At 40.1% G+C, this 23831-nt stretch overlaps 1 protein-coding gene across 1 annotated transcript in view; it reads left to right on the forward strand.

Annotated features, from left to right (window-relative positions):
• The window catches only part of C11H7orf50 (chromosome 11 C7orf50 homolog), a 1120174-nt gene extending 1098436 nt beyond the window's left edge, over positions 1-21738 (forward strand). Inside the window, exon 6 of the mRNA XM_053694438.1 lies at positions 21447-21738. Coding sequence (XP_053550413.1) covers positions 21447-21629 — 183 coding nt within the window. The 3' untranslated portion in view covers positions 21630-21738. The remainder of the gene's footprint in view (positions 1-21446) is intronic.
• Positions 21739-23831: the final 2093 nt, after the last annotated feature.

The raw sequence follows: 23831 nt of genomic DNA on the forward strand, positions 1-23831 counted from the left end.
TTAGAAAAGTATAGATGCCTTTTATTGTTTTTATCTAAACTTTTTAAACACCTTAAATTTGGATGTTTTACAAATAAGTTGCTAATTTCTATAACTAGTGTAAATCCGCAACTATAGAGTGATGATGATATTTCATCCACCTTAAATTGAATAATGTTTAACTGATGCAACAATAGAAGATTACATATATAAAAACTATATCACGAATCAATGAAGGCAAGTTTCCCATATAGAGCTATTCACCGAATTAAACGGAATTTAGAGTAAAATAGCCAATGGGAAATAGCCAGTAGGAAAGACCTTTTGCTATATCTGATAACGTAAATATTATTAACAGCTAGACCGGGTGAAAAACCCGCATCTATCGATTGATGATATGGTATTCGTTTTTGAGACGAACGGAGTTTAACTTATGTAAGGATTGGAAATTATAAGTAACAACGATATCACTGACTAATAAAGGTGGGTTTCCTCTGTAACGCTATTTCACCCAATCAAACGAAAGTCAAAGTACACACCGTGTGAAATAGCCAAAGGGGAGAACTATTTGCTACACACCCCCAATATCAGCCAATTATCGAGGTGAGATAAGATGCTCCCAACATCCAATAGGAATGAGAAAAAAATGGAAAACCGAACAGTATTAAAAAAGTTTATTAGACTAATTTTTATACGATCAGATAATAATAACTATAATGATTGTACAGATCACTATAGCAGAAATGGAATAATAATAGAAATGTTGACGAAAATAGCAGTAAGAAAACCCGGAGAGTTTAGACAACTACTTCCGGTATTACAAGAAGGTCACATATAACAGGGTATTTAAACACCCCAGTTTGAAAAATAAAACCAGTCTTGAGAAAGGTCAATATATGACCGAAACGCGTTGGCTAGTAAGTTAATTTTCTTTCTTTTTTCGGCAGAAGGACCGAATCGTATACAAGAGAGAATACTATACACTTAAAGAAAAACCACCACATACACGAAGCGAATAGGATAAGCAACACACTCCACTGGCTTTGTGACCGTCTATTTACGTGGGAACTAACCTCTATTTACGTGGGACTAAGGTTTTTATATCTTGCCTAAAATCATTTTGAAATACTTGTTCTGGATAACACACATTGTGTATTGACACTTTGAAAAAGCTGCACAGAAGATAAAGCGTTAAAGGGTTTAACTGGTCCTCTCACACCGTTAACCACAGACTTTCACTTTTAATTTTTAATTTATATATATTTTGATTTTTTTCTGTGTTCTTGAATTTTTTTAATTTTTTATATATTTTTTGTTTTCACGTTTGGAGTTTTATAATCTTATTTGGACTTTCATATATTCATTGTCATTTTAGAAAAGTGGATCAGATATCCTTGTTGTAAAGCACATTGCAATCTTACGCCTAGATTTAGATTTTGGCGTTAGCCGTCAAAACCAGCGTTAGAGGCTCCTAACGCTGGTTTTTACCGCCCGCTGGTATTTGGAGTCAGTCAGGAAAGGGTCTAACGCTCACTTTGCAGCCGCGACTTTTCCATACCGCAGATCCCCTACGCCATTTGCGTATCCTATCTTTTCAATGGGATCTTTCTAACGCCGGTATTTAGAGTCGTGGCTGAAGTGAGCGTTAGAAATCTAACGACAAAACTCCAGCCGCAGAAAAAAGCCAGGAGTTAAGAGCTTTCTGGGCTAACGCCGGTTCATAAAGCTCTTAACTAATGTGTCCTAACACCCATAAACTACCTATGTACCCCTAAACCGAGGCCCCCCCACATCGCTGCCACTCTATTAATTTTTTTTAACCCCTAATCTGCCGACCGCACACCGCCGCCACCTACATTATCCCTATGTACGCCTAATCTGCTGCCCCTAACACCGCCGACCCCTATATTATATTTATTAACCCCTAATCTGCCGCCCCCAACGTCGCCTCCACCTACCTACAATTATTAACCCCTAATCTGCCGACCGGACCTCACTGCTACTCTAATAAATGTATTAACCCCTAAAGCTAAGTCTAACCCCAACACCCCCTAAACTAAATATAATTTAAATCTAACGAAATAAATTAACTCTTATTAAATAAATTATTCCTATTTAAAGCTAAATACTTACCTGTAAAATAAATCCTAATATAGCTACAATATAACCCATAATTATATTGTAGCTATTTTAGGATTAATATTTATTTTACAGGCAACTTTGTATTTATTTTAACCAGGTACAATAGCTATTAAATAGTTAATAACTATTTAATAGCTACCTAGTTAAAATAATTACAAAATTACCTGTAAAATAAATCCTAACCTAAGTTACAATTAAACCTAACACTACACTACCAATAAATTAATTAAATACAATACCTACAAATAAATACAATTAAATAAACTAAATAAAGTACAAAAAATAAAAAAGAACTAAGTTACAAAAAATAATTTTTTTACAAACATTAGAAAAATATTACAACAATTTTAAACTAATTACACCTACTTTAAGCCCCCTAATAAAATAACAAAGCCCCCAAAATAAAAAAATGCCCTACCCTATTCTAAAATTAAAATAGAAAAGCTCTTTTACCTTACCAGCCCTTAAAAGGGCCTTTTGTGGGGCATGCCCCAAAGAATTCAGCTCTTTTGCCTTGAAAAAAAAAACATACAATACCGCCCCCCCACATTACACCCACCACCCTCATACCCCTAATCTAACCCAAACCCCCCTTAAATAAACCTAACACTAAGCCCCTGAAGATCTTCCTACCTTATCTTCACCACACCGGGTATCACCGATCGGTCCAGGCTCCGATGTCTTGATCCAAGCCCAAGCGGGGGCTGAAGACGTCCATCCTCCGGCTGAAGTCTTGATTCAAGCGGCGGCTGAAGAAGTCCATCTTCGGGCAGAAGTCTTCATCCTATCCGGGCAGAAGAGGACATCCGGACCGGCAAACATCTTAATCCAAGCAGCATCTTCTATGTTCTTCCATCCGATGACGAGCGGCTCCATCTTCAAGACCTCCGGCGCGGATCCATCCTCTTCTTCCGACGACTAGACGACGAATGAAGGTTCCTTTAAAGGACGTCATCCAAGATGGCGTCCCTCGATTTCCGATTGGCTGATAGGATTCTATCAGCCAATCAGAATTAAAGTAGGAAAATTATGATTGGCTGATGGAATCAGCCAATCAGATTCAAGTTCAATCTGATTGGCTGATCCAATCAGCCAATCAGATTGAGCTCGCATTCTATTGGCTGTTCCGATCAGCCAATAGAATGTGAGCTTAATCTGATTGGCTGATCCAATCAGCCAATCGGATTGAACTTGAATCTGATTGGCTGATTCCATCAGCCAATCAGAATTTTCCTACTTTAATTTTTTTTAGATTGTGTTATTATGAGTGTAACTGTACTTTTCTTCATAAACGGGAGAGTCCACAGCTGCATTCATTACTTTTGGGAAATACAGAACCTGGCCACCAGGAGGAGGCAAAGGCTTAAATACCTCCCCCACTTCCCTCATCCCCCAGTCATTCTTTACCTCTCGTCACAGGAGGTTGGCAGTGAAGTGTTAGAAGTTTTCGGTAGTCTCTTATGGAGGGTAGTACTCTTTAGAATGGGACTGGAGTTTTAAGTAGTCCTGTCAGTCTCTCAGTGAGAGCATGAATGGAAGTTAGAGTCCGAAGATGCAGGGAGAGTCTTTCTGTGAAACCATCACGACTCATATTAACAGCTCCATAAGCAATCAGTGTTTTGCTGCCTGCTTTCTTCTCTTAAGTCCATGTTAGAAGCGAAGCTACTATCTGTCACACTTGAAGGGCCGTGTTCCCGTTCCACGGCGTAGATTCCGGTAAAACCGTTTCCTTTTACTTTCAATATGAAAATGTAATGTATGAAGAAAAAGTTAGGGTCCCAGTGGGACTCCTTTTATCTTATGGAATCAAGGGTTAATATCTCCTGAGGGGGGTTATTGAACAGGGGGGACTTTAATCATGTTTATGTGATTCGGTCTGCTAATGTGTGGTGATACTTGGGCTTGTGGCTTTTTCGGAACATAGGCCTTTATTGAATACTGTGCAATCTTTTACGGACTGGCGTGCTTTTTCTTGGACTGCATGGTGCACCTTGTGACCAGGCGTGGTCACGCTTCTGCCTCCATTTCCGTATTTCTGACCGTGTGGCGATGGAGAGATTCTGTTTCGCTAGAGTCTGGGTCATATGAGGTGGTGAGTGCCCCAGCCATTGGGGATGTAAAAGATGCCGTTTATTTTTTGTCCATATTTATAATCTCCAAGTAATGGAGGATTCTGATTTTTTAGAGACGGATGTTTCTGATTCTGATTCTATTTCTTGCAAAGAATATGAAAGGGCCCAGGTGATCCATGCCCATCAGTTATGTTCCGAATGCCGCTTTTTAGTGCTCTGCTCTACGGAATCGGATATCTTAAATTCCACTGAGTCATCCGCCCCTGGGGATTCCATAACCCGCAAGGCATGTGCCCTAGAACCTTCCTTTGCTACGCAAGCAGGTGTCCGAACGCTGTTTTTCCTTCTCCGGAAGGCAGCTTGTTTCCTACAGAGGTTCTTCATGGTTCTGCATGGCCATATTGATGGTGTTGGCGCATTTACATTTTCCGTATTGTTCGTGTTCTGATAACCAGGGCTCGTCAGGCGTGGGATAGTCTGGTTCAGATCAGCCCTCTGGGGATGCGAGTTCCTCTGAAGCTTCATGGGTTCAACCCTCTGGGCCAGGGTAATTTGTTGCCCAGGCAGAGGTAAGTCTTGCTGTTGGTTATAGACTGGTGCACATTCATGTTCTGTGGAGACATGTTTTGGCAGTGCTAGAGGATCCCAGGCCTAACGGGTTAGTGGATCCTCTGTTTTCCATTCCAGACAACAAGCAGGGTTAGACGACGGGGATGAATCAATCTTCTTGTCGTATATTTCTTTTGAGTATCTTCCAGTTCTGAGCTTTGGAAGAATTGGATTTCTGACCGGCTGGTGTCAGGTGTCCGTTCTTCTTGGGCGTTAACCTGTGGGTGTTGCCTTCTTTTATTTTGATCTGATTATGATGTATTTTTATTTAATTTTGAAAGCTCATGTTGTTATAAGTTTTTCCTTTGGAAATATTGTCTTCTCTGGAATTTGATACTAGCGATTTTGTGGTTGCATTGGCGCTTCTGCGGAAGTTATTTGAAATTTTAGGACATGTCATGTCTGCTGTTTGTCTGTTTAAATTATCTATCCCTTATGGGTTGTGACTTCCGTGGCCTTGGACAGTTCTTGGGTGCCCTACGTATCAGGCTGGTCTTGGTTGGGTACTAGTTATCTGTCCCTAGGGGCCTATATCACACACGTGGTGCCCGTTATACTTGGCTGGTCCGGTTGGGGTGCCGAGTGTCTCACTTTTATTTTCAGTTTTGTTTTCTTGTTCCTGTTACAAGTTATAGGTTTTGTTCCTAGATGCAAGGCTGGTCCTCGTTTATTCTTCTAGGGGCATCATAGGGGGTTGTGCTCTGTAGGCTCCTGTGTTCTTTGGTCAGGTGCTAGAGTTTTTTCTTCTTCCCAGAGTGGGTTAGGGGTTCCGGGTTTTCAATGGAAATCCGTGGTGCGGTGGCGTTTACTTGTCTCCTCCTTTGAGGACTTGGTTTTCCTTGATGACCGTACCTCTTCCTTTGGGTCGAGGTTGTTTGGGGTTTTTGTCCCCTTTCCTTTGGGTGGCCTTCTGATCATCGGTTTCAGGAAGTTTAGGCCTTTTTGTTTTTTTTCTTCTTCTGGGAACTTGTGCTCCCATGTTTTTGAAACTCTGCAGATTATGTTGTCTCCTTTTTTCCCTGTGTCCGCCCCTGCTTAGGCATTTTGGGTTTTTTTCCACCAGGGGTTAGTATGCTCGTTCATTGTAAATTCCTCGAGCTGTAGGTGCTTATGGGAAGTTGATCCTAGATGGATCTTGGAGACTTTGGTTATTTGCTCAATCCAGATTTCTAGGTTTGAGCTTTGTTCTCTTGTACATTTGTCTTAGTCTTTGGACTTAGTGGGTGCTGTCCCTATAGAGCCTTTGGAGGCCTACCAGGGTAGCTGGGGCGTTCTTCGTTGCCTAGCAACTTTTCGGTGGGGAGTTTGTATCCCACTATGGGTGTCTTTATCGCACTCTGTGTCTGGACTACTTATGTGAGAGTTAGTGTCCAAGGTACCTTGGATATGACTGAAATTGCATCGCCTGTAGTGCAAGGTCTGTTCCGATTGGGGTAACCCGTGGGTTCCTCAAGGGTTATTAATTTTTGTTCCTTGTCTTGGACTGGACAGTTTGGGGTTCTATATCCAGATCCCTTAGGACTGGTTTGGGACGGCCCAGTTTCCAGGTGCAGAGACATCTTATGTTCCTATGGGATTTTTCTTTCTCCTCTCGGAGATTTAGATATTCTGCTGGGCCGGCTGTAGTGGCCGGTTGGTTCCTTCATTCGGTACTTTGGGTCCATATTCAGCTTTCCACTCCATATCTGTGCGGGGTGAGCTGTTTTGTCTTATTTTCGTTTACCCTTTCTGGGGGTGGACTTGGCATTCCACAGTATCTGCCTGGTGAACAGAGGTTACTTTCTTCCTCTGTTTAGTGGGGTTTTCCCCCCTGTCTTGTGTGCAGGATGTCAGGTGTAGGGCTGGTTTCTTGTGAAATGCCATTATTGTAGAGGGTCTCCTTTGGGAGTGTCCTTAGTCTTCGGGAATGGAGCTGCATCTGGGTTCTGGAACCCAAGCTCTTTATGGGGGGGCTGGGTCCCTCCCCTTTCCTTCCTGAAGGTCTTGATGATAAGGGAATTTTTACATTGTCAGTCGATTGGTGCTGGGTCCGTTGCCCGGGCTGAGGGTTAGGGATCTGTCTGATCTTTGACCGCGTATCATAGTTAGATCTTGTGAGCCTTCCTTAGGTGGGAGGTTTCGCGGTGGATCCTTCCTCGGCAGGTAGTTTTTTTTTCTCTGCGGGTTCTGGGTTCACCCTTCTTTTCCTGCCTTTCTGGGAAAGTGTTGATTTGCTCTATTTTGGAGATTGTCTTTTCTGAAGATGGTCCTGTGCAGCTTACTAGCTTGGTTAGCTAGGGTTGACGACTTGTGTTCGCTTAAAACCTTTTGCTTCAAGAATCTGGGGTTTCAACGGAGCATATTCAGTTATTCTGATGCTGTTTGTTAGCGGCTCACGGGGACAGTTCGCCTTTAGGTTGTTCTGTCCGGGTTGCGAGTTAGCACTTTGCGTTAGGGAGGTTTTTTTTCTTTCTCCCTTTAGTTTCTGGGCTTTTCTGTTGTCCCTTGGACTCCATGCAGACGGGGGTCTGGGATTTTTTTCTCCCTTTGCTCTGCTAGTTAGGTAGGGTTTTCGTTGGTGCCCTATCTCACACTTGTTTTCTCTTTTGGAGTTCTCTTGGGTTTTTTTTCCTTTATTACCCCAGTTCTTGTGTATTCTGGGGGTCCTTGCGGACTTCCTTATCTGAGTCCTTCTTCCTTAAAGGGAGAATGTGGATGTTTCCCCTCCTTCTGGTTGGGGGTGAGTTTATTTGTGGGCTGAGAGCCTGCAGGATTTTGTCTCCTCTGAGGCTTTTGGGCTCGGTCGAGTCTAATTATTCTGAGCGGTCTCTATCAAGGGCCTTGCTGGTCATAACTGATGGGCAGTTACATGTGCCTTTTCCTTTTTGTCCTTTCTGTTTCTGCTGACGCAGTTTTTTTGTTGGGTTTTGGGTGTTTTCAGGCTATGGTGCCCTTAGAATGGGCCGCCTTTTGTACCCGCCCGTTTTGCATTCAGTGTCCTCTATAGCTTGGGTATTATTTTCCCAAAAGTAATGAATGCAGCTGTGGACTCTCCCCGTTTATGAAGAAAAACTTAAATTATGATTACCTGATAATTTTCTTCAGACGGGGAGAGTCCACAGCTTCCCGCCCACATTTTTTTTATGTGGGGCAGCCGTAATTTTTTGTTTTATTCTTCTGGCACTTTTTTCACCCTGATATTTCTCCTACTGTTCATTGTTCCCTTGGCAGAATGATTGGGGGATGAGGGAAGTGGGGGGAGGTATTTAAGCCTTGGCTGGGGTGTCTTTGCCTCCTCCTGGTGGCCAGGTTCTGTATTTCCCAAAACTAATGAATGTAGCTGTGGACTCTCCCCGTCTGAAGAAAAGAAAATAATCAGGTAAGCATAATTTAAGTTTTTAAATGTATTTTTGTTGTGTTTTGTCATACTTTTTTATTTCGCAAAACAGTTAACCAGAGCTTGGAGGTCACTCTTTCCCGGCGTGTGTTAACTTTAATTGCACTCAAGCGATCACATTTACTTTTAACTTGTAATACGAGCGCTACATCCGACCTCGTATTACAGCCCCAGGCCCAAACTCAGTGCCACTGGCACTGCCACGCTTACCCAGGTCCACCTAGACCTTCTCCATAGTCGTCCTGGTCATCCAGACTTGCCTGGCACCCACCCAGGCCACCGCCACCACAACACCAAGCCACCTGTCTCTGCCTGGCTACCTGTCCAATGCTCACCCAGATCCCACACAGGCCATGCTGCCTGCTGTGACTGTCTGTCACATTCACCGACCACCCAACTGTACTGTCTTACTGCCAACACCACACCACTAAGCTCTGTCACCTGACCTCGGCGCCAGTGGGAAATTGTGGCCTTTTATTTTGGGGGCCTAGCGCATGCAGATACTGCCCCTGGGCTGGCTGGGTATTGTAGTCCACCCACACCCAGCCCAGTGGGGCACAGCACAGCCAACCAGCATTGGCCTTAGCAATAGCGGCCAATAGGCAGGCAGTTGAGCAAATGACAGGGCTGAGGCCTAGTTAGCGGCCAAGTGTGGAGTCAAGTGTGACAACAGGCCTTATTGGCCGTGTGACAGAAAGTGTGGGGCAGGCGAGGACGGGTGCATCGCACGTCTCACACCCACCTAGAGTCGGACCTGATTACAGTAATAGTAATGTTTTTGATAACTCTTTGAGATTGTAATGCCAGGAATTTCCTGGCTTTTGCATGTGTGAATGATAACCTCTAACCTATTTATATTTTCAGTGAGCCACAAGAACTTTTTTTTTTAACTTATCCCAGATCATTATGCGCTGCATGTAAATGCATTCATGTAAGTGTAATTGTATATGTCATACACAGGCAAGCGTAAATAAATCCCTAATATCCTTTAGGGAAGGTGGGGAAAATGTAGGTAATATTCCAAAACAACCCCCCAAGATTAAACCTATGTATCAGAGGGAGGTAGTGCTTAATGCCAAGTATATAAATTTTAAATTAAAAAAGAGAAAGAACAGAAGCATTGTTCGGCACACTTTGGAGGTATATTACCAGAGTACAATAAGGTGGAGTATGTATATAAATGTATAGTGATTGAATTAAAACATAACATTTATTAACTAATATTAAAAGATAATGTGGACCATGCCACCATTAAACTAGAATAGAACATAAATATTAAAATAATAAAAAAGATTTGGTGCACTGCAAACTCTCCAATTCGGGGATAAATCCCCAAAGTATCAATTATTCAGTATCTATAGTGTATCAGTTTATATAATATGGTAACTATAAGGTATTCTACAAGTGTATACTTTATCTGAATGAGAGCGGTCTTAAGCAAGGATAATAGTGCTAAGCGGCATTGCTAAAATAAGCATAAAGTCATATATATAGATTCACCCGTATTTTAACTATTATTCTAGTACCACCGCACAATTACCAATGACCGCTAACAAATCCGACTTAACTTAAATTTCTATTGCCCAGAGTAGGCCAACAATTATCAAGTTACCAATTATTATATATTTTAAAAAACAACAACAGATTATAGAGGAGAGAAGCTAACGCCAAATGCGCGTTTCGCATCTGCTTTCTCAAAGGCTATTCAGTAGTCCTCTATTTTGGGAAATAGTTATGGCCTCTATCAATTTGATGGAGGACTTCCTTAACCGGGAAAAAGACAGGAAAGCAAATATAGATAAAACATTTGCCAATTTTTACGGCAGAGGGTATAAATAAAAATAACTTTGAGGACTGGGGATCAGGCTTAAAAATTCTTGGTGAACTATTAAGAAAACATACAAGGTCAATATGGAACAAAAGCACATATGACCGGTACCTAGCTAAACATATCATCCCAAGAGGTCTTAGAGTAAGACTTTTCCCCACCTTTAGTTTTCACATAGAGAACTACAGAGGAAGATGGGAACAAGCCCTGATCTCCTGCTCAGAAACCTTGGTTGCTATTCTGTCAGATTATGAGACAGAAATTGTAGAAGAACTGAATAAAGAAATCTCAGAAATTAATACTAAACTTAAAGCCTTTGAACGTTTGGAGAATTTTAAGGCAGTTTACAAGAACTTAAGAGAGGAGCTAGATGGGAAAGAGAAGGATATTATTAAAACAAAATGTGCAAAACTTAGTAGGGACATCAAAGACTTTGAACAGGGAAGAATTTTTACCTGGGACGAAAGAAATCCCAGACGTAGGAGAAATTTAGTGTCATCTTAAGTCAGTAAGGATGATGTTTCTACATCTGAATATGAATCCTCAGCAGGAGAGGAAGGGGCAGAAGGGTTTTCAAGTAGAACACTCCTAGTACCTAATGCTAGTGATAGACAAACTCTCCTCTCAAAAAACGAGAAGGAAGGCAAACAAAAAGAAAAAGAAGGGTGGGGAAGGACAGAGCACAATCTAAGGAACAGGACACGATGGGGGTACAGGAACAACGAGAGAGCCAGGGAGGACTGGTCCAGACGGCCGAGATGGTAGAACCAGATAATCTGGAAATAATTAATCTATCTAATAAAGTTCTGTCCCTTAATCATATAAATGTACTTAGTAGAGGATTGTCATTCTCACCCTCCAATAAGATCAACTTTTTTGATGTTATTAAGGTCATCAATCTTTTTGCAAGGAAATTAGCACTCAAAAAAATGTACACAAAACATAATGATAGTGACAAAGAAACACAACAAATCATGGATCTTGTAACACTATTAGAAGACAATGAAATAGCTGCACCAGACACTTCAGACTGGCAGAAAAAAAACTCACTAAAAAGTCAACTTTCATGGCACAAATATCTTTATACTCACAGATTGAGATATTCTTAAAAGTGGTTTGCAGAGATGTGATGAATCTCAGAGATAGAGATCTAAGTAATCTCAATAGAGCAGAGAAGTGGGCTTTAAATGCTATCCAAAAATGGGATGACATAGTAATTAAACCATCAGACAAAGGTGGAAACATTGTCATTTGGCCAATAAAAATGTACATTACTGAGGCTATGAGACAACTAGGAGATACCAATTGTTACAAAATTTTATGGAATAACCCGACTAATGACTACTTGAGAATGTACTGTACTCTAATTAATGATGCCAAAAAGGATGGTCTGATTGATGAAAAAGAACTGAAGTTCTTGGCACTAGAGAACCCTAAAACTGCTGCTTTTTACCTACTGCCAAAGATACATAAGAACAAAGCGATACCTCCAGGCAGACCAATCGTGGCAGGTATAGGTAGCCTTTGTGAACAGGCATCAAAATATTTGGATTTACGCCTAAGAGACATTGTCCTTACACTTCCTTCATACACTAGGGACACAATGGATGTCCTTAGCAAAATAGAAGGTATGACCCTAGAGGACGACATGCTCTTAGCAACCTGTGATGTAGAGTCATTGTATACATCAATAGAACACAAATGGGGTTGCCACGCTGTTAACTATTTTCTCCAAATGGAATCATCTGAAAATATCCCGAAAAAATAACTTCCTAGTGAAATTACTAACCTTCATACTGAGCCACAACTTTTTCGTGTTTAACGATAATTTTTTCCTGCAAATTCGCGTAACGGCAATGGGGACTGCATGTGCCCCCACCTACGAAAATATATACTTGGGGTGGTGGGAGCGTGAGTTTGTCTTTGGTACTAATATGGAAAAATATGCAGACAATATCATTTTGTGGCTCAGATATATAGATGATGTCTTCCTAATTTGGAAAGGAGATGCATGTCTCTTTAAGGAATTCATTGAAATCCTGAATACAAACATTTTTAATTTACGTTTAACATATGAAATTAAACATGACAGTGTGACATTCCTCGACCTAAGAATATCAAGGGATATGTTCGGCCAGGTCAAATCTGATCTTTACAGAAAAGAGACCGCCACAAATTCGATACTCAGTTTCCAGAGTGCACATCACCCATCGACCAAGAAATCAATCCCCTTTGGGGAATTTCTCAGTCTGAGTCGCAACTGTTCTGACCTTTGTGTCTTCAAAAATAAGGCTAAAGATATGAAGAGGAGATTAAAGGCCAGAGGATATCCAAACATCATTTTAAAGAAAGCATATCACAGGGCTCTTCACACAGACAGACCGGATTTGTTAAAACCCAAAACAAAATCAAAACAGGATAATAGGGTCAGTTTTATTGGTACTTTTAACGAAGCCCATAAAGAAATAAGAGATATTCTTAACCAACATGCACATATCCTCAAAACAGATGAAGATCTGTCCAAATGCCTGGGAGACAAAATTGCAATAAGTTGGAGACGAGCCCCTACAATTAGGGATAAAATCACCAGAAGTCATTTTGTAAAACAAACGAATCGGAAGAGAAAGGATTTCAAAGGAACATATGCATGTGGTACATGCAAATTCTGTCCATATATGCAAAATGTGAAACAGATTAATATTTTCCCATCTGGGACTATATTTATGAAAGACCTCTTTAATTGTAGAAGTAAAAACATCATTTACTGCATAGAATGTAATTGCAATAAAAGGTACGTGGGAATGTCTACACGAGAATTTAGAAGATGCCTGGGATAACATATCTGTAACATCAAAAATGCAAGGAGTGATCTTGAAAACGATAAAAAGTTGACAACTGTAGCCAGACATTTTCTGGAGAAACATGAGTGTAAGCCAGAACTGCGGAGCTGGATCCTCCAGAAAGTTTCCCTTGGAATAAGAGGAGGTAATATCGAGAATGCACTCCTAAAGGCAGAAACAAAGTGGATTTTTAGACTCCAAAGTATGAGTCCATTAGGTCTTAACGAAATGATAACTTATAGTGCGTTCCTAGAATAGCATTATGATGGAGCACTTACTTTCTGTCTATACATCCTTCATAAAGGCATTATATAAAATAAAAATCTGTATCGGTATCCTATGTTAATTGGAGAATCTATACAGGGAGTGCAGAATTATTAGGCAAATGAGTATTTTGACCACATCATCCTCTTTATGCATGTTGTCTTACTCCAAGCTGTATAGGCTCGAAAGCCTACTACCAATTAAGCATATTAGGTGATGTGCATCTCTGTAATGAGAAGGGGTGTGGTCTAATGACATCAACACCCTATATCAGGTGTGCATAATTATTAGGCAACTTCCTTTCCTTTGGCAAAATGGGTCAAAAGAAGGACTTGACAGGCTCAGAAAAGTCAAAAATAGTGAGATATCTTGCAGAGGGATGCAGCACTCTTAAAATTGCAAAGCTTCTGAAGCGTGATCATCGAACAATCAAGCGTTTCATTCAAAATAGTCAACAGGGTCGCAAGAAGCTTGTGGAAAAACCAAGGCGCAAAATAGCTGCACATGAACTGAGAAAGGTCAAGTGTGCAGCTGCCAAGATGCCACTTGCCACCAGTTTGGCCATATTTCAGAGCTGCAACATCACTGGAGTGCCCAAAAGCAGAAGGTGTGCAATACTCAGAGACATGGCCAAGGTAAGAAAGGCTGAAAGACGACCACCACTGAACAAGACACACAAGCTGAAACGTCAAGACTGGGCCAAGAAATATCTCAAGACTGATTTTTCTAAGGTTTTATGGACTGATGAAATGAGAGTGAGTCTTGATGGGCCAGATGGATGGGCCCGTGGCTGGATTGGTAAAGGGCAGAGAGCTCCAGTCCGACTCAGACGCCAGCAAGGTGGAGGTGGAGTACTGGTTTGGGCTAGTATCATCAAAGATGAGCTTGTGGGGCCTTTTCGGGTTGAGGATGGAGTCAAGCTCAACTCCCAGTCCTACTGCCAGTTTCTGGAAGACACCTTCTTCAAGCAGTGGTACAGGAAGAAGTCTGCATCCTTCAAGAAAAACATGATTTTCATGCAGGACAATGCTCCATCACACGCGTCCAAGTACTCCACAGCGTGGCTGGCAAGAAAGGGTATAAAAGAAGAAAATCTAATGACATGGCCTCCTTGTTCACCTGATCTGAACCCCATTGAGAACCTGTGGTCCATCATCAAATGTGAGATTTACAAGGAGGGAAAACAGTACACCTCTCTGAACAGTGTCTGGGAGGCTGTGGTTGCTGCTGCACGCAATGTTAATGGTGAACAGATCAAAACACTGACAGAATCCATGGATGGCAGGCTTTTGAGTGTCCTTGCAAAGAAAGGTGGCTATATTGGTCACTGATTTGTTTTTGTTTTGTTTTTGAATGTCAGAAATGTATATTTGTGAATGTTGAGATGTTATATTGGTTTCACTGGTAAAAATAAATAATTGAAATGGGTATATATTTGTTTTTTGTTAAGTTGCCTAATAATTATGCACAGTAATAGTCACCTGCACACACAGATATCCCCCTAAAATAGCTATAACTAAAAACAAACTAAAAACCACTTCCAAAACTATTCAGCTTTGATATTAATGAGTTTTTTGGGTTCATTGAGAACATGGTTGTTGTTCAATAATAAAATGAATCCTCAAAAATACAACTTGCCTAATAATTCTGCACTCCCTGTAATGGTGACCTAGACGAAAGGTTACAATGTGCGAGCACAATATGTACATATCCCTTTGGGTAAATCACAAACCCAAAAGTGGCTCTTCACTCTCTATGTCCTATGGTTACGCATATATTTTGGACTATATGTCCTTACCAATCTATGTATAATTATTACGGGACAATGAGTGATGTAGTGTAATATGAACATCCCACGTCATCTGGATTCTCTAAACAAGCTATTTATCAAAGAAAGAAAAGGATACACTGTATAAGCACAAATGGTGCATTGTTATCAGAAAGAGATATACTGTCCCTGAACTCTGGTTTTTCTATACCATTCAATCAATATCATATCTATTATGTATGTGAATATATTTTACGAAACAACTAATGTACGCTACAATGTGGGCAATGAAGCACTGTTACCCAAATTTCTGTTGCTAAAAATTTATTAGAATTGACATGTTATATACTAAAATGTGTGCTATTCCTATTCTTTTTGTAATAGGAATGGTACTGATGACTAAGTAATTGACGAATATTCCCTAAGGGATAATGAGTTGTTGTGTCTGAAAAGGATATTCCATGTTATCTGGTCACTGTAAATAAACTAGTGACCAAAAATATAAATGGATTTTTTGAACTAGCGCAATAAGAACACTGCTAATAAGAGAGATAATGTGTTCCTGAATATTAGCTATTCTATATGTTTTTGGATCACTGATATACTTGATATTATGTCCATTAGGTGTGAGTATTTAACTCACGCTACATTCCTTTCTACTATAATGGTGGCAATGAGGCTTGGTTATTCAGATAACCTTGCAAAAAATATCTAACATCAGATAAGTATTTATACATCAGTATGTGCGATTCCCATTCTTTTGACAGAATTGTTACAATCAAGACGGAATTTTAAACTCCTATAATTATGGTGACAGGAGGTTAACATACAACTTAAAATCCATAAAGGACAATACATATATGGACTATGATGTTAAGAATCTATTCTGAGTAATTTCCCTCTCATAATCATGATTATCCCAGTACGTATTTTACCGCGGTAAACAATGGGCGATCTGACAGGTGGGCGTGTTAGGTACACGTCACGATAAGCTCACACGTTATTGGGCTAATGAAACACACCTTTGAAAAAGCAGATGCGAAATGCGCGTTAGGCGTTAGCACTGCTTCTCTCCTCTATAATCTGTTGTTTGCCTACTCTGGGCAATAGAAATTTAAGTTAAGTCGGATTTGTTAGCGGTCATTGGTAATTGTGCGGCGGCACTAGAATCTATATATATGACTTTATGCTTATCTTAGCAATGCCGCTTAGCACTATTATCCTTGCTTAAGACCGCTCTCATTCAGATATAGTATACACTTGTAGAATACCTTATAGCTACCATATTATATAAACTGATACACTATAGATACTGAATAATTGATACTTTGGGGATTTATCCCCGAATTGGAGAGTTTGCAGTGCACCAAATCTTTTTTATTATTTTAATATTTGTGTCCTATTCTAGTTTAATGGTGGCATGGTCCACATTATCTTTTAATATTAGTTAATAAATGTTATGTTTTAATTCAATCACTATACATTTACATACATACTCCACCTTATTGTACTCTGGTAATATACCTCTAAAGTGTGCCGAACAATGCTTCTGTTCTCTTTTTTAATTTAAAATATACACTGGCAAGCCACAAAAATGCCACTGGACAAAATATTTATACAGCATGATAGTAGGAAAACGTAGGCATTGAGCAACTACCAGAGCTTTGCTTGTGGGAAGGGGGGGGGACTAATTAAGGGACACTAAACATTATTCACTACATTGGAAATGATCTAACATAGTAACATAGTAGATGAGGTTGAAAAAAGACCGAAGTCCATCAAGTTCAACCTATACAAATCTAAAATATATGCAAAAAGCTCCAGTTAAGCTTAACTAATCCCAATAAAAGGTGACCCATTTAATACTAGCAATCATATCCATGAATTTTGTTTATAGACTGAAATGTATCCAAATAATTTTTAAATGTATATAGGTAGGGTATTGGCATTCACTACCTCCTTTGGTAATGAGTTCCACAATTTTATTGCTTTTACAGTGAAAAAACGTTTCCGTTGCAGGAGATTAAATCTCTTTTCCTCCAACCTTAAATTGTGACCTCTGGTCACAAACCATTTTCTTGGAATAAACAGCGCTTCTGCCATCTCTGTATATGGGCCTTGAATATATTTATATAAAGTAATTATGTCACCTCTTAAGCGCCTTTTTTCTAAAGAAAACAGACCCAGTTTGGCTAGCCTCTCCTTATAGTTTAAATTCTCCAATCCCCTTATTAGCTTTGTGGCCCTTCTCTGAACTTTTTCTAGTTCTGCAATATCTATTTTTGCGATTGGTCCCCAGAACAGAACTGCACTCCATACTCAAGGTGAGGTTTTACCAGGGCTTTATATAGTGACAGAATTATGCTTTCCTCCCTTGAGTCAATGCCGCTTTTAATACATGCTAGTATCTTATTAGCCTTTGAAGCTGCTGCCCTGCATTGTGCACCCATCTTCAGCTTGTTATCTATTACTACTCCCAAATCCCTTTCCTCCTGTGTTTGGCTAAGTCTTGTCCCATTTAAATAATAGGTTGCCTGCTTATTTTTACTTCCAAAATGTAGAACCTTGCATTTTCCTGTATTAAATCTCATTTTCCATTTACCTGCCCATACTTCTAATTTTTCCAGGTCCCTTTGTAACGAAAGTTCATCCTGCTCTGACCTAATGACCTTACTCTACATACTAAATAAATATTTTAAAAGCCATTAAAACTGTAATTTTGTCAAAGAATATGCATTGTTTTGCAGGCTTGGAACACACCTCTTGAAAAGCCTCTTGAGTGTTGTTTGTCTTTGGTGTGGCCAATAAGGGCCAGCTATAAACAAGTTCCTGTACATGTAAACCAATCAGCATGCAGCATGCTGGAAAATGGTTTTGCATTCCACAGGATGCACTCCAACCCCTCTGGTGGAGTGGAAACACTACAGTTTGCAGAGTTAAATTAAAGGAAAAGCAAACAACAATTTTTTTTTTGTAAATAATAAAACATTTTATTGGGAATAACATTTAAGGTTTAATGTCCCTTTAAGTCCGCAACACAAGAGAAATTATTTAGTTTCTGCTTTGATTCCATTGCTGTTACATGTTGTTAGATTTTGTATGTGTTTAATAAAGTTTCATTAGTTTTGAATTAAGGCAAATCCAATTTATCTTTATTACAGTGCTGTGTGAGGTTCATATTTCTGCTATACACTTATAATAACACTTATTGGCTATCCTCAAGATTTCTGAATCCTTGGTAATTATTTGCAAAGAAAGAATGTACTTTGGTACTTCAGATTAAAGTGTTGGTAAATTGTAGTTCTTTTCAAACGCTAGCCGTATGGGAAATAGGGCGGTAGTTGGATGGGGGGGTTGGATCGAGAGAATGTTTTTGAGGATAGGTGTGACCAGTGCATGTTTTAGAGATAAGAGAAATATACCGGTGCTGTGGGAGAGGTTGAAAATGTGTGTGAGTATAGGGGTAAGTGTAGAAGAGATTGAGGGGAGTAGCTGTGAGGGGATGGGGTCAAGGGGACAAGCAGTCAGGTGAGAGCACAGTATAAGTGCAGAAACTTCTTCCTCAGTAACAGGGGCAAAAGAGCTAAATATATGTCTATGTGGGTTTTGGTTGATTGCAAGCTTTTCAGGGGGTGAGAGACTGGAACTATATTGGGAACTGATTTAATTTCTGATGGAATCAGTTTTGTTATTGAAGTGGCTGGCAATATCTAGAGTTGACAGAGAAGTTGTATTAGGAGGTGGGGATGAAGAGTATTGAAAGTGGAGAACAGACATTTTGGGTTTGAAGAAAGAGTAGAGATAAGAGTAGAGACGTAATGTTGCTTATAAAGATTAAGGGCAAAATAGTAGGAGTTCAAGATGAACTTGTAGTGAAGAAAGTCAGCTGAACTCCGAGATTTTCTCCAGTGCCGCTCAGCAGTATGGGAACATATGCGTAGGTACCATGTCAGAGGAGTGTGCCAGGGCTGAGGGTGAGTGTGTGATTTCTGAGCTATGGTAGGAGGGGCCAGATTGTCAAGGACCGATGTAAGGGTGGAATTATAGTGGCAGATTGGTCAAGACAGGAAAATGAGGAGATGGATGAGAGGGGAGGTTCGAGAGAGCTAGCGAACTGTTGCTGATCTAATGACATAATGCTTCTATAAAGTTTGGTGTGAGGGGTAGAAGGAGGGAGAGTTGTAGGGAGGGATGAGATGTTGAAGTAAGGAGATGATGGTCAGAAAGAGGAAAAGTGGAGTTAGTGAAGTCTGAAACAGTCCATTGATAGCTAAAGATCAGATCAAGGGAGTGACCATCTTTGTGAGTGGGAGAGTCAATCCATTGTTACAGACCGAAAGAGGAAGTCAGTTACAGAAGTTGTTTTGCAGAGGACACAGTGGGATTGTCAAGAGGGATGTTGAAGTCACCAAGAATGAGGGCAGGGGTTTCTGAGGAAAGGAAATAAGGTAGCCAGGCAGGAAAGTGATCTAGAAATTGAGTTGAGGATCCAGGGGGGCACTATATGACTGCAACACGTATAGAGAGGGGAGAGAATAAGTGAATCATGTGGGTTTCGAATGAGGAAAATGTGAGGGAAGAAATGGGTTGTATTTGTTAAAAGGTGCAATGAGAGTAAAGTAAAATACCTACACTACCTCCATGTCTATTACCAGGCCTAGGAGTGTGTCTGAAGTGGAGACCCCAATGTGACAGTGCAGCAGTGGATGCTGTGTCTAAAGGAGAGAGCAAAGTTTCTGTGAGAGCCAGAAGGTTGAGGGAGTGGGAGATAAAAAGGTTATGGATAGAAGTGAGCTTGTTCCAGAGTGCACAAGTGAAGGTGGTAGTGGCTTTAGATACAAGAGGAATGTGAGTAAGGTTACCAGAGTTTTGTTTTCTGAGTCTATGGAAGGGTACACATGGACGTGCAAGGCTAGGAAGTTGTTGGGGACCAGAATTAGGGGAAATGTCACCAGCAGCTAGTATGAGCAAGAGGGAGAGTGACATGAGATACAGATTTGCAGTAATGATACTGTTTTAGGGATGAGGTACAGGGGGGAGAGAGGGTGTTTAGGAATGTGTAAAGTTAAGAGTACAAAAGTAAGGTGAGTTTAAGAGAGATGGGCTAATAAACAGTGCAAGTGGAGAGGGAGGAGTAATTGAATAAAGTAGTTTGTTATAGAGACAAGAGGTAGCAAAAAGGAATATGAAGATATTGAGTATTTTTACAAGAATGGGAGCCAATTAAACACACAAAACACAGAATTACAGCAGCACTTGCATAAGGAAACAATGAGATACATAAAGCACAATATTACAAAGGTACTTGCCTTGTGTCTTGTGTCTTGTCCAGTCCTTGTTGAATTCTTGTATAATTCGTATCTTAGTGCCTCACTTGTAAAATGTTCACTTCAGAAAATGTGAACATATGCTATTGTGACAATGCACACTGCCCAAGCAATGCACATCTCAAACTAGTGTTAAATATATAAAGGCAGTGCAGTCAGCTGGGTTCACTACATTAGTTGATTACCAAGTCAAAGACAATTTAAAAGGCCAATTGGAAACTAAATTCAAGTCAGGCCAGGGAGAGATAACTTAAAATAAATAGACAATAAAATTTGGAGGAGGTTGAAGTTATGGCATACGACAGCTATAGATTTAAGAATAATAGCAAGTATTGATAAGGATTGAACAGCACATGGCAATTAACAAAACATTAGAAGTAAGACATTGGGAATAACATTACAATAAATGCAGGACTTAACAACCTTAAATCATATGCTCAATATACATATACCAAAAGAGAGTTACAGGAGAGGAGAGAGCACTAGAATGCAGTGAATAGCATGCAGATGAGCAGGGATACTATTCACATACCAAAAGAGAGTTACAGGAGAGGAGAGAGCACTAGAATGCAGTGAATAGCTTGCAGATGAGCAGGGATACTATTCACATACCAAAATAGAGTTACAGGAGAGGAGAGAGCACTAGAATGCAGTGAATAGCTTGCAGATGAGCAGGGATACTATTCACGTACCAAAAGAGAGTTACAGGAGAGGAGAGAGCACTAGAATGCAGTGAATAGCTTGCAGATGAGCAGGGATACTATTCACGTACCAAAAGAGAGTTACAGGAGAGGAGAGAGCACTAGAATGCAGTGAATAGCTTGCAGATGAGCAGGGATACTATTCACGTACCAAAAGAGAGTTACAGGAGAGGAGAGAGCACTAGAATGCAGTGAATAGCTTGCAGATGAACAAATTCCACTGTCCAGCACCAAAATATTCTTACTGGCTCCTAACATTTAACCGGATTTGTCGACCATTGGGAAAAAAGTGAAAATGTCACCACATAAAAAAAATAGTTTTGCAGTGGGTGGCCAGAAGGATATATTGTAGTAGAACGATGCAAAAAATAAAAGTATCTTTTAGTGCATATTCACTTCAACATCTTGAATTATAGTCCATTTAATTTATTCAGGCTAGCTTTAGAAAAGAGCTCACATTTACCATTTACATAGTCAGAATGAATCACTGAGGACAGTTATATTCCAAATTTTTACTGACTTTACCTCATCTTTTGGCAGATTCCTGATAAATATTTCAGCATTCTTCTAGACTACTTGGGAGGACTGAAGGGCAGCGCTCGTGACACCACCATAAAGAAAGCAGAAGCATTAATGAAAGAGTATGACAACAAGGAGACTGAGTTAGAATCTGATCTTCAGAAGATATCAAGAATTAGAGAGGTCCTCCAACTCCTGTCCTAGACATCACATCAGCGCAACATCTGAAAAGGGATCACAGACTTATTTTTTTAAAACAACTATTGCCTTTTTAAAATAATGTTTGTCCATTGAAATAAAGAATATAAACACATTTGATGATTACTGATGGATTGAAATAATTAATATCATATGTGTCTGGTTCATTACAAACCCTAAAAAAAAAAAATTACATCAAAATGTGTTTTTCTAAGGGACCAATGTGTTTATACCCTATGCAGAGGTTTAACCCCTTAGCAACAGTGTATGACAGCTGTCATTTTTAATCTAAGGGGTTAATTAGAACAGGTCTCACCCTCAACAGCGCGACCACACTATATCCAAATGCCTACTGAAAATACAGGACAGCCCCACTCTTATCCTTGGAAGCCAACACAACACCTCTACAGCTGAAAGTAGACTTGTCAACTGGCTCCAATGAGGCCATCATTTCCAATCTAGCACTTAAAAGCCATTGTCTCCAGGGACCATTCCAACCATGTAGACCTTTTCTTTCTTCTTGTCATCAGCAATCTTCCAATCTACTAATGGAACATATCCTTCACATCTGGATCTCCACTTAAGAACTCGTTGTCAGGAGCATTGTAATTCTCAGAGTAGGATAAACTTCTGTATTTCAGGCTAAGGTAACAGACCAACAACAACAGACAACTTGTCTAATAGATGTGGTCTCTTTTTGTTGGACTTCTTTGGCACTTACTTTAAGGGTGTCTCATGTATTCAAAATATAGCAGGTGTAATTTAGCAAGATAGACAGGCACAGTTCTCCTTAAAATAGTATGGTCGGGGCAGGCACCTAATATGGTGGCAAGAAGAAGCTCGGCAGCTGTTTTCTATGTTTTTCACTAATGGCCACCACTTTAGCAAGGAGACTCAGCCTGGGGGCATACCCAGTGCGTGGATGCTGGTTTGAAGAGTTAACCATATCTTTTACCCCTGCAGGAATGTCACACTGTTTGTCCTGCTACAGCAGTGGCAGTGTAAGTTCTGCAGTGGCACAGAAACATTTAATCCCAGCCTCAGGACCTGGAGGACTACTTTATTTTTTACTCTGGGATTACTGAAGTGAAAGGTGGCATCTGCTGTGCTTGCATTAGGGCTTGTGAAGAAACAACAGGGGATGAGTGAGTGATATTAGTGACTATTGTATACAGAAATTGATGTATTGCTGTTCTCCTGCAAACTTGCACCCCTTTTTAGGGTCATATACAGATTATCCTACAGAGTTTGCCTGCTGCCTTTATAAAGAAGAAAGTGGCTGTTTACATTTCCTTTCAAGCTGAATTCTACTGTCAACCCCAGCCTGTCATTTTGTATATTGCTGGCTGAAGTAGAAGAATATGGATGGTTCTCTGAGTATTATGGGCTTGCAGATACTGAGACGTGGCCTTAAGTTAACTACACTTAGCTGCACCCTAATCTTGCTGTATACACTTGATGTGCTTTCTCACTGCTGGTGATGCTATTTGAGTATGAGAATTACTTTGCAAAGACATCAGAACATCACTCTTATACTACTTTTGTGGAAAACACTGGAGCTTTCTCTTATTTTCCATTGTTTGCAGAAAATTGTTTAATTTTGAAGAACACTGCCATCTAGTGCCTGCTTTTGCAAGAAACAGTTTGTGCGACTTTTATAGGCTTTGAACCTATAATTTTTCAGTCAGATTTGATTTGTCTTGACAATCGGATCTCTCACTCGTCACGTGGCTGGCCATCCTTTGCTGATTGAGTCTTTTTCTGCTAGATGGACAGCATTTAGAGGTGCTGGCCTTAAACACTATTGCCTTCTGTTTGTGGATTGTATTTGTTAATGAGCAAATAGCTTACTTGCTTTACAATTTCTTGTAGGGCTAAAGCTCACGAGAAATAAGAGAGCTTTGCAAGATCCCCCACGCCAACGGCATTAGCCACATTGGCCCTTCACAGACCTCCTCCACTGCTCTTACTTCGGATCCACAGCTTAATTACTTGTTTTTCGTTAAACTAGATAATTTGCAGAAATGGAAAGACAATCTCACTTCAGAAGTAAAACAGTTAAATTAAAGGTTATCTATAGCAGAACAATGTATATCTGATCTGCAAAATGGATAGAATAGCTCTACTGTCAAGTTGAATGTCTTAATTAGGCAAAATATCTCTTTACATCAAAAAGCGGACAACTTGGAGAATCGTTCCAATATGAAT

This window comes from Bombina bombina, chromosome 11, assembly GCF_027579735.1.
Source record: "Bombina bombina isolate aBomBom1 chromosome 11, aBomBom1.pri, whole genome shotgun sequence".
In the NCBI taxonomy this organism is placed as follows: domain Eukaryota; kingdom Metazoa; phylum Chordata; class Amphibia; order Anura; family Bombinatoridae; genus Bombina; species Bombina bombina.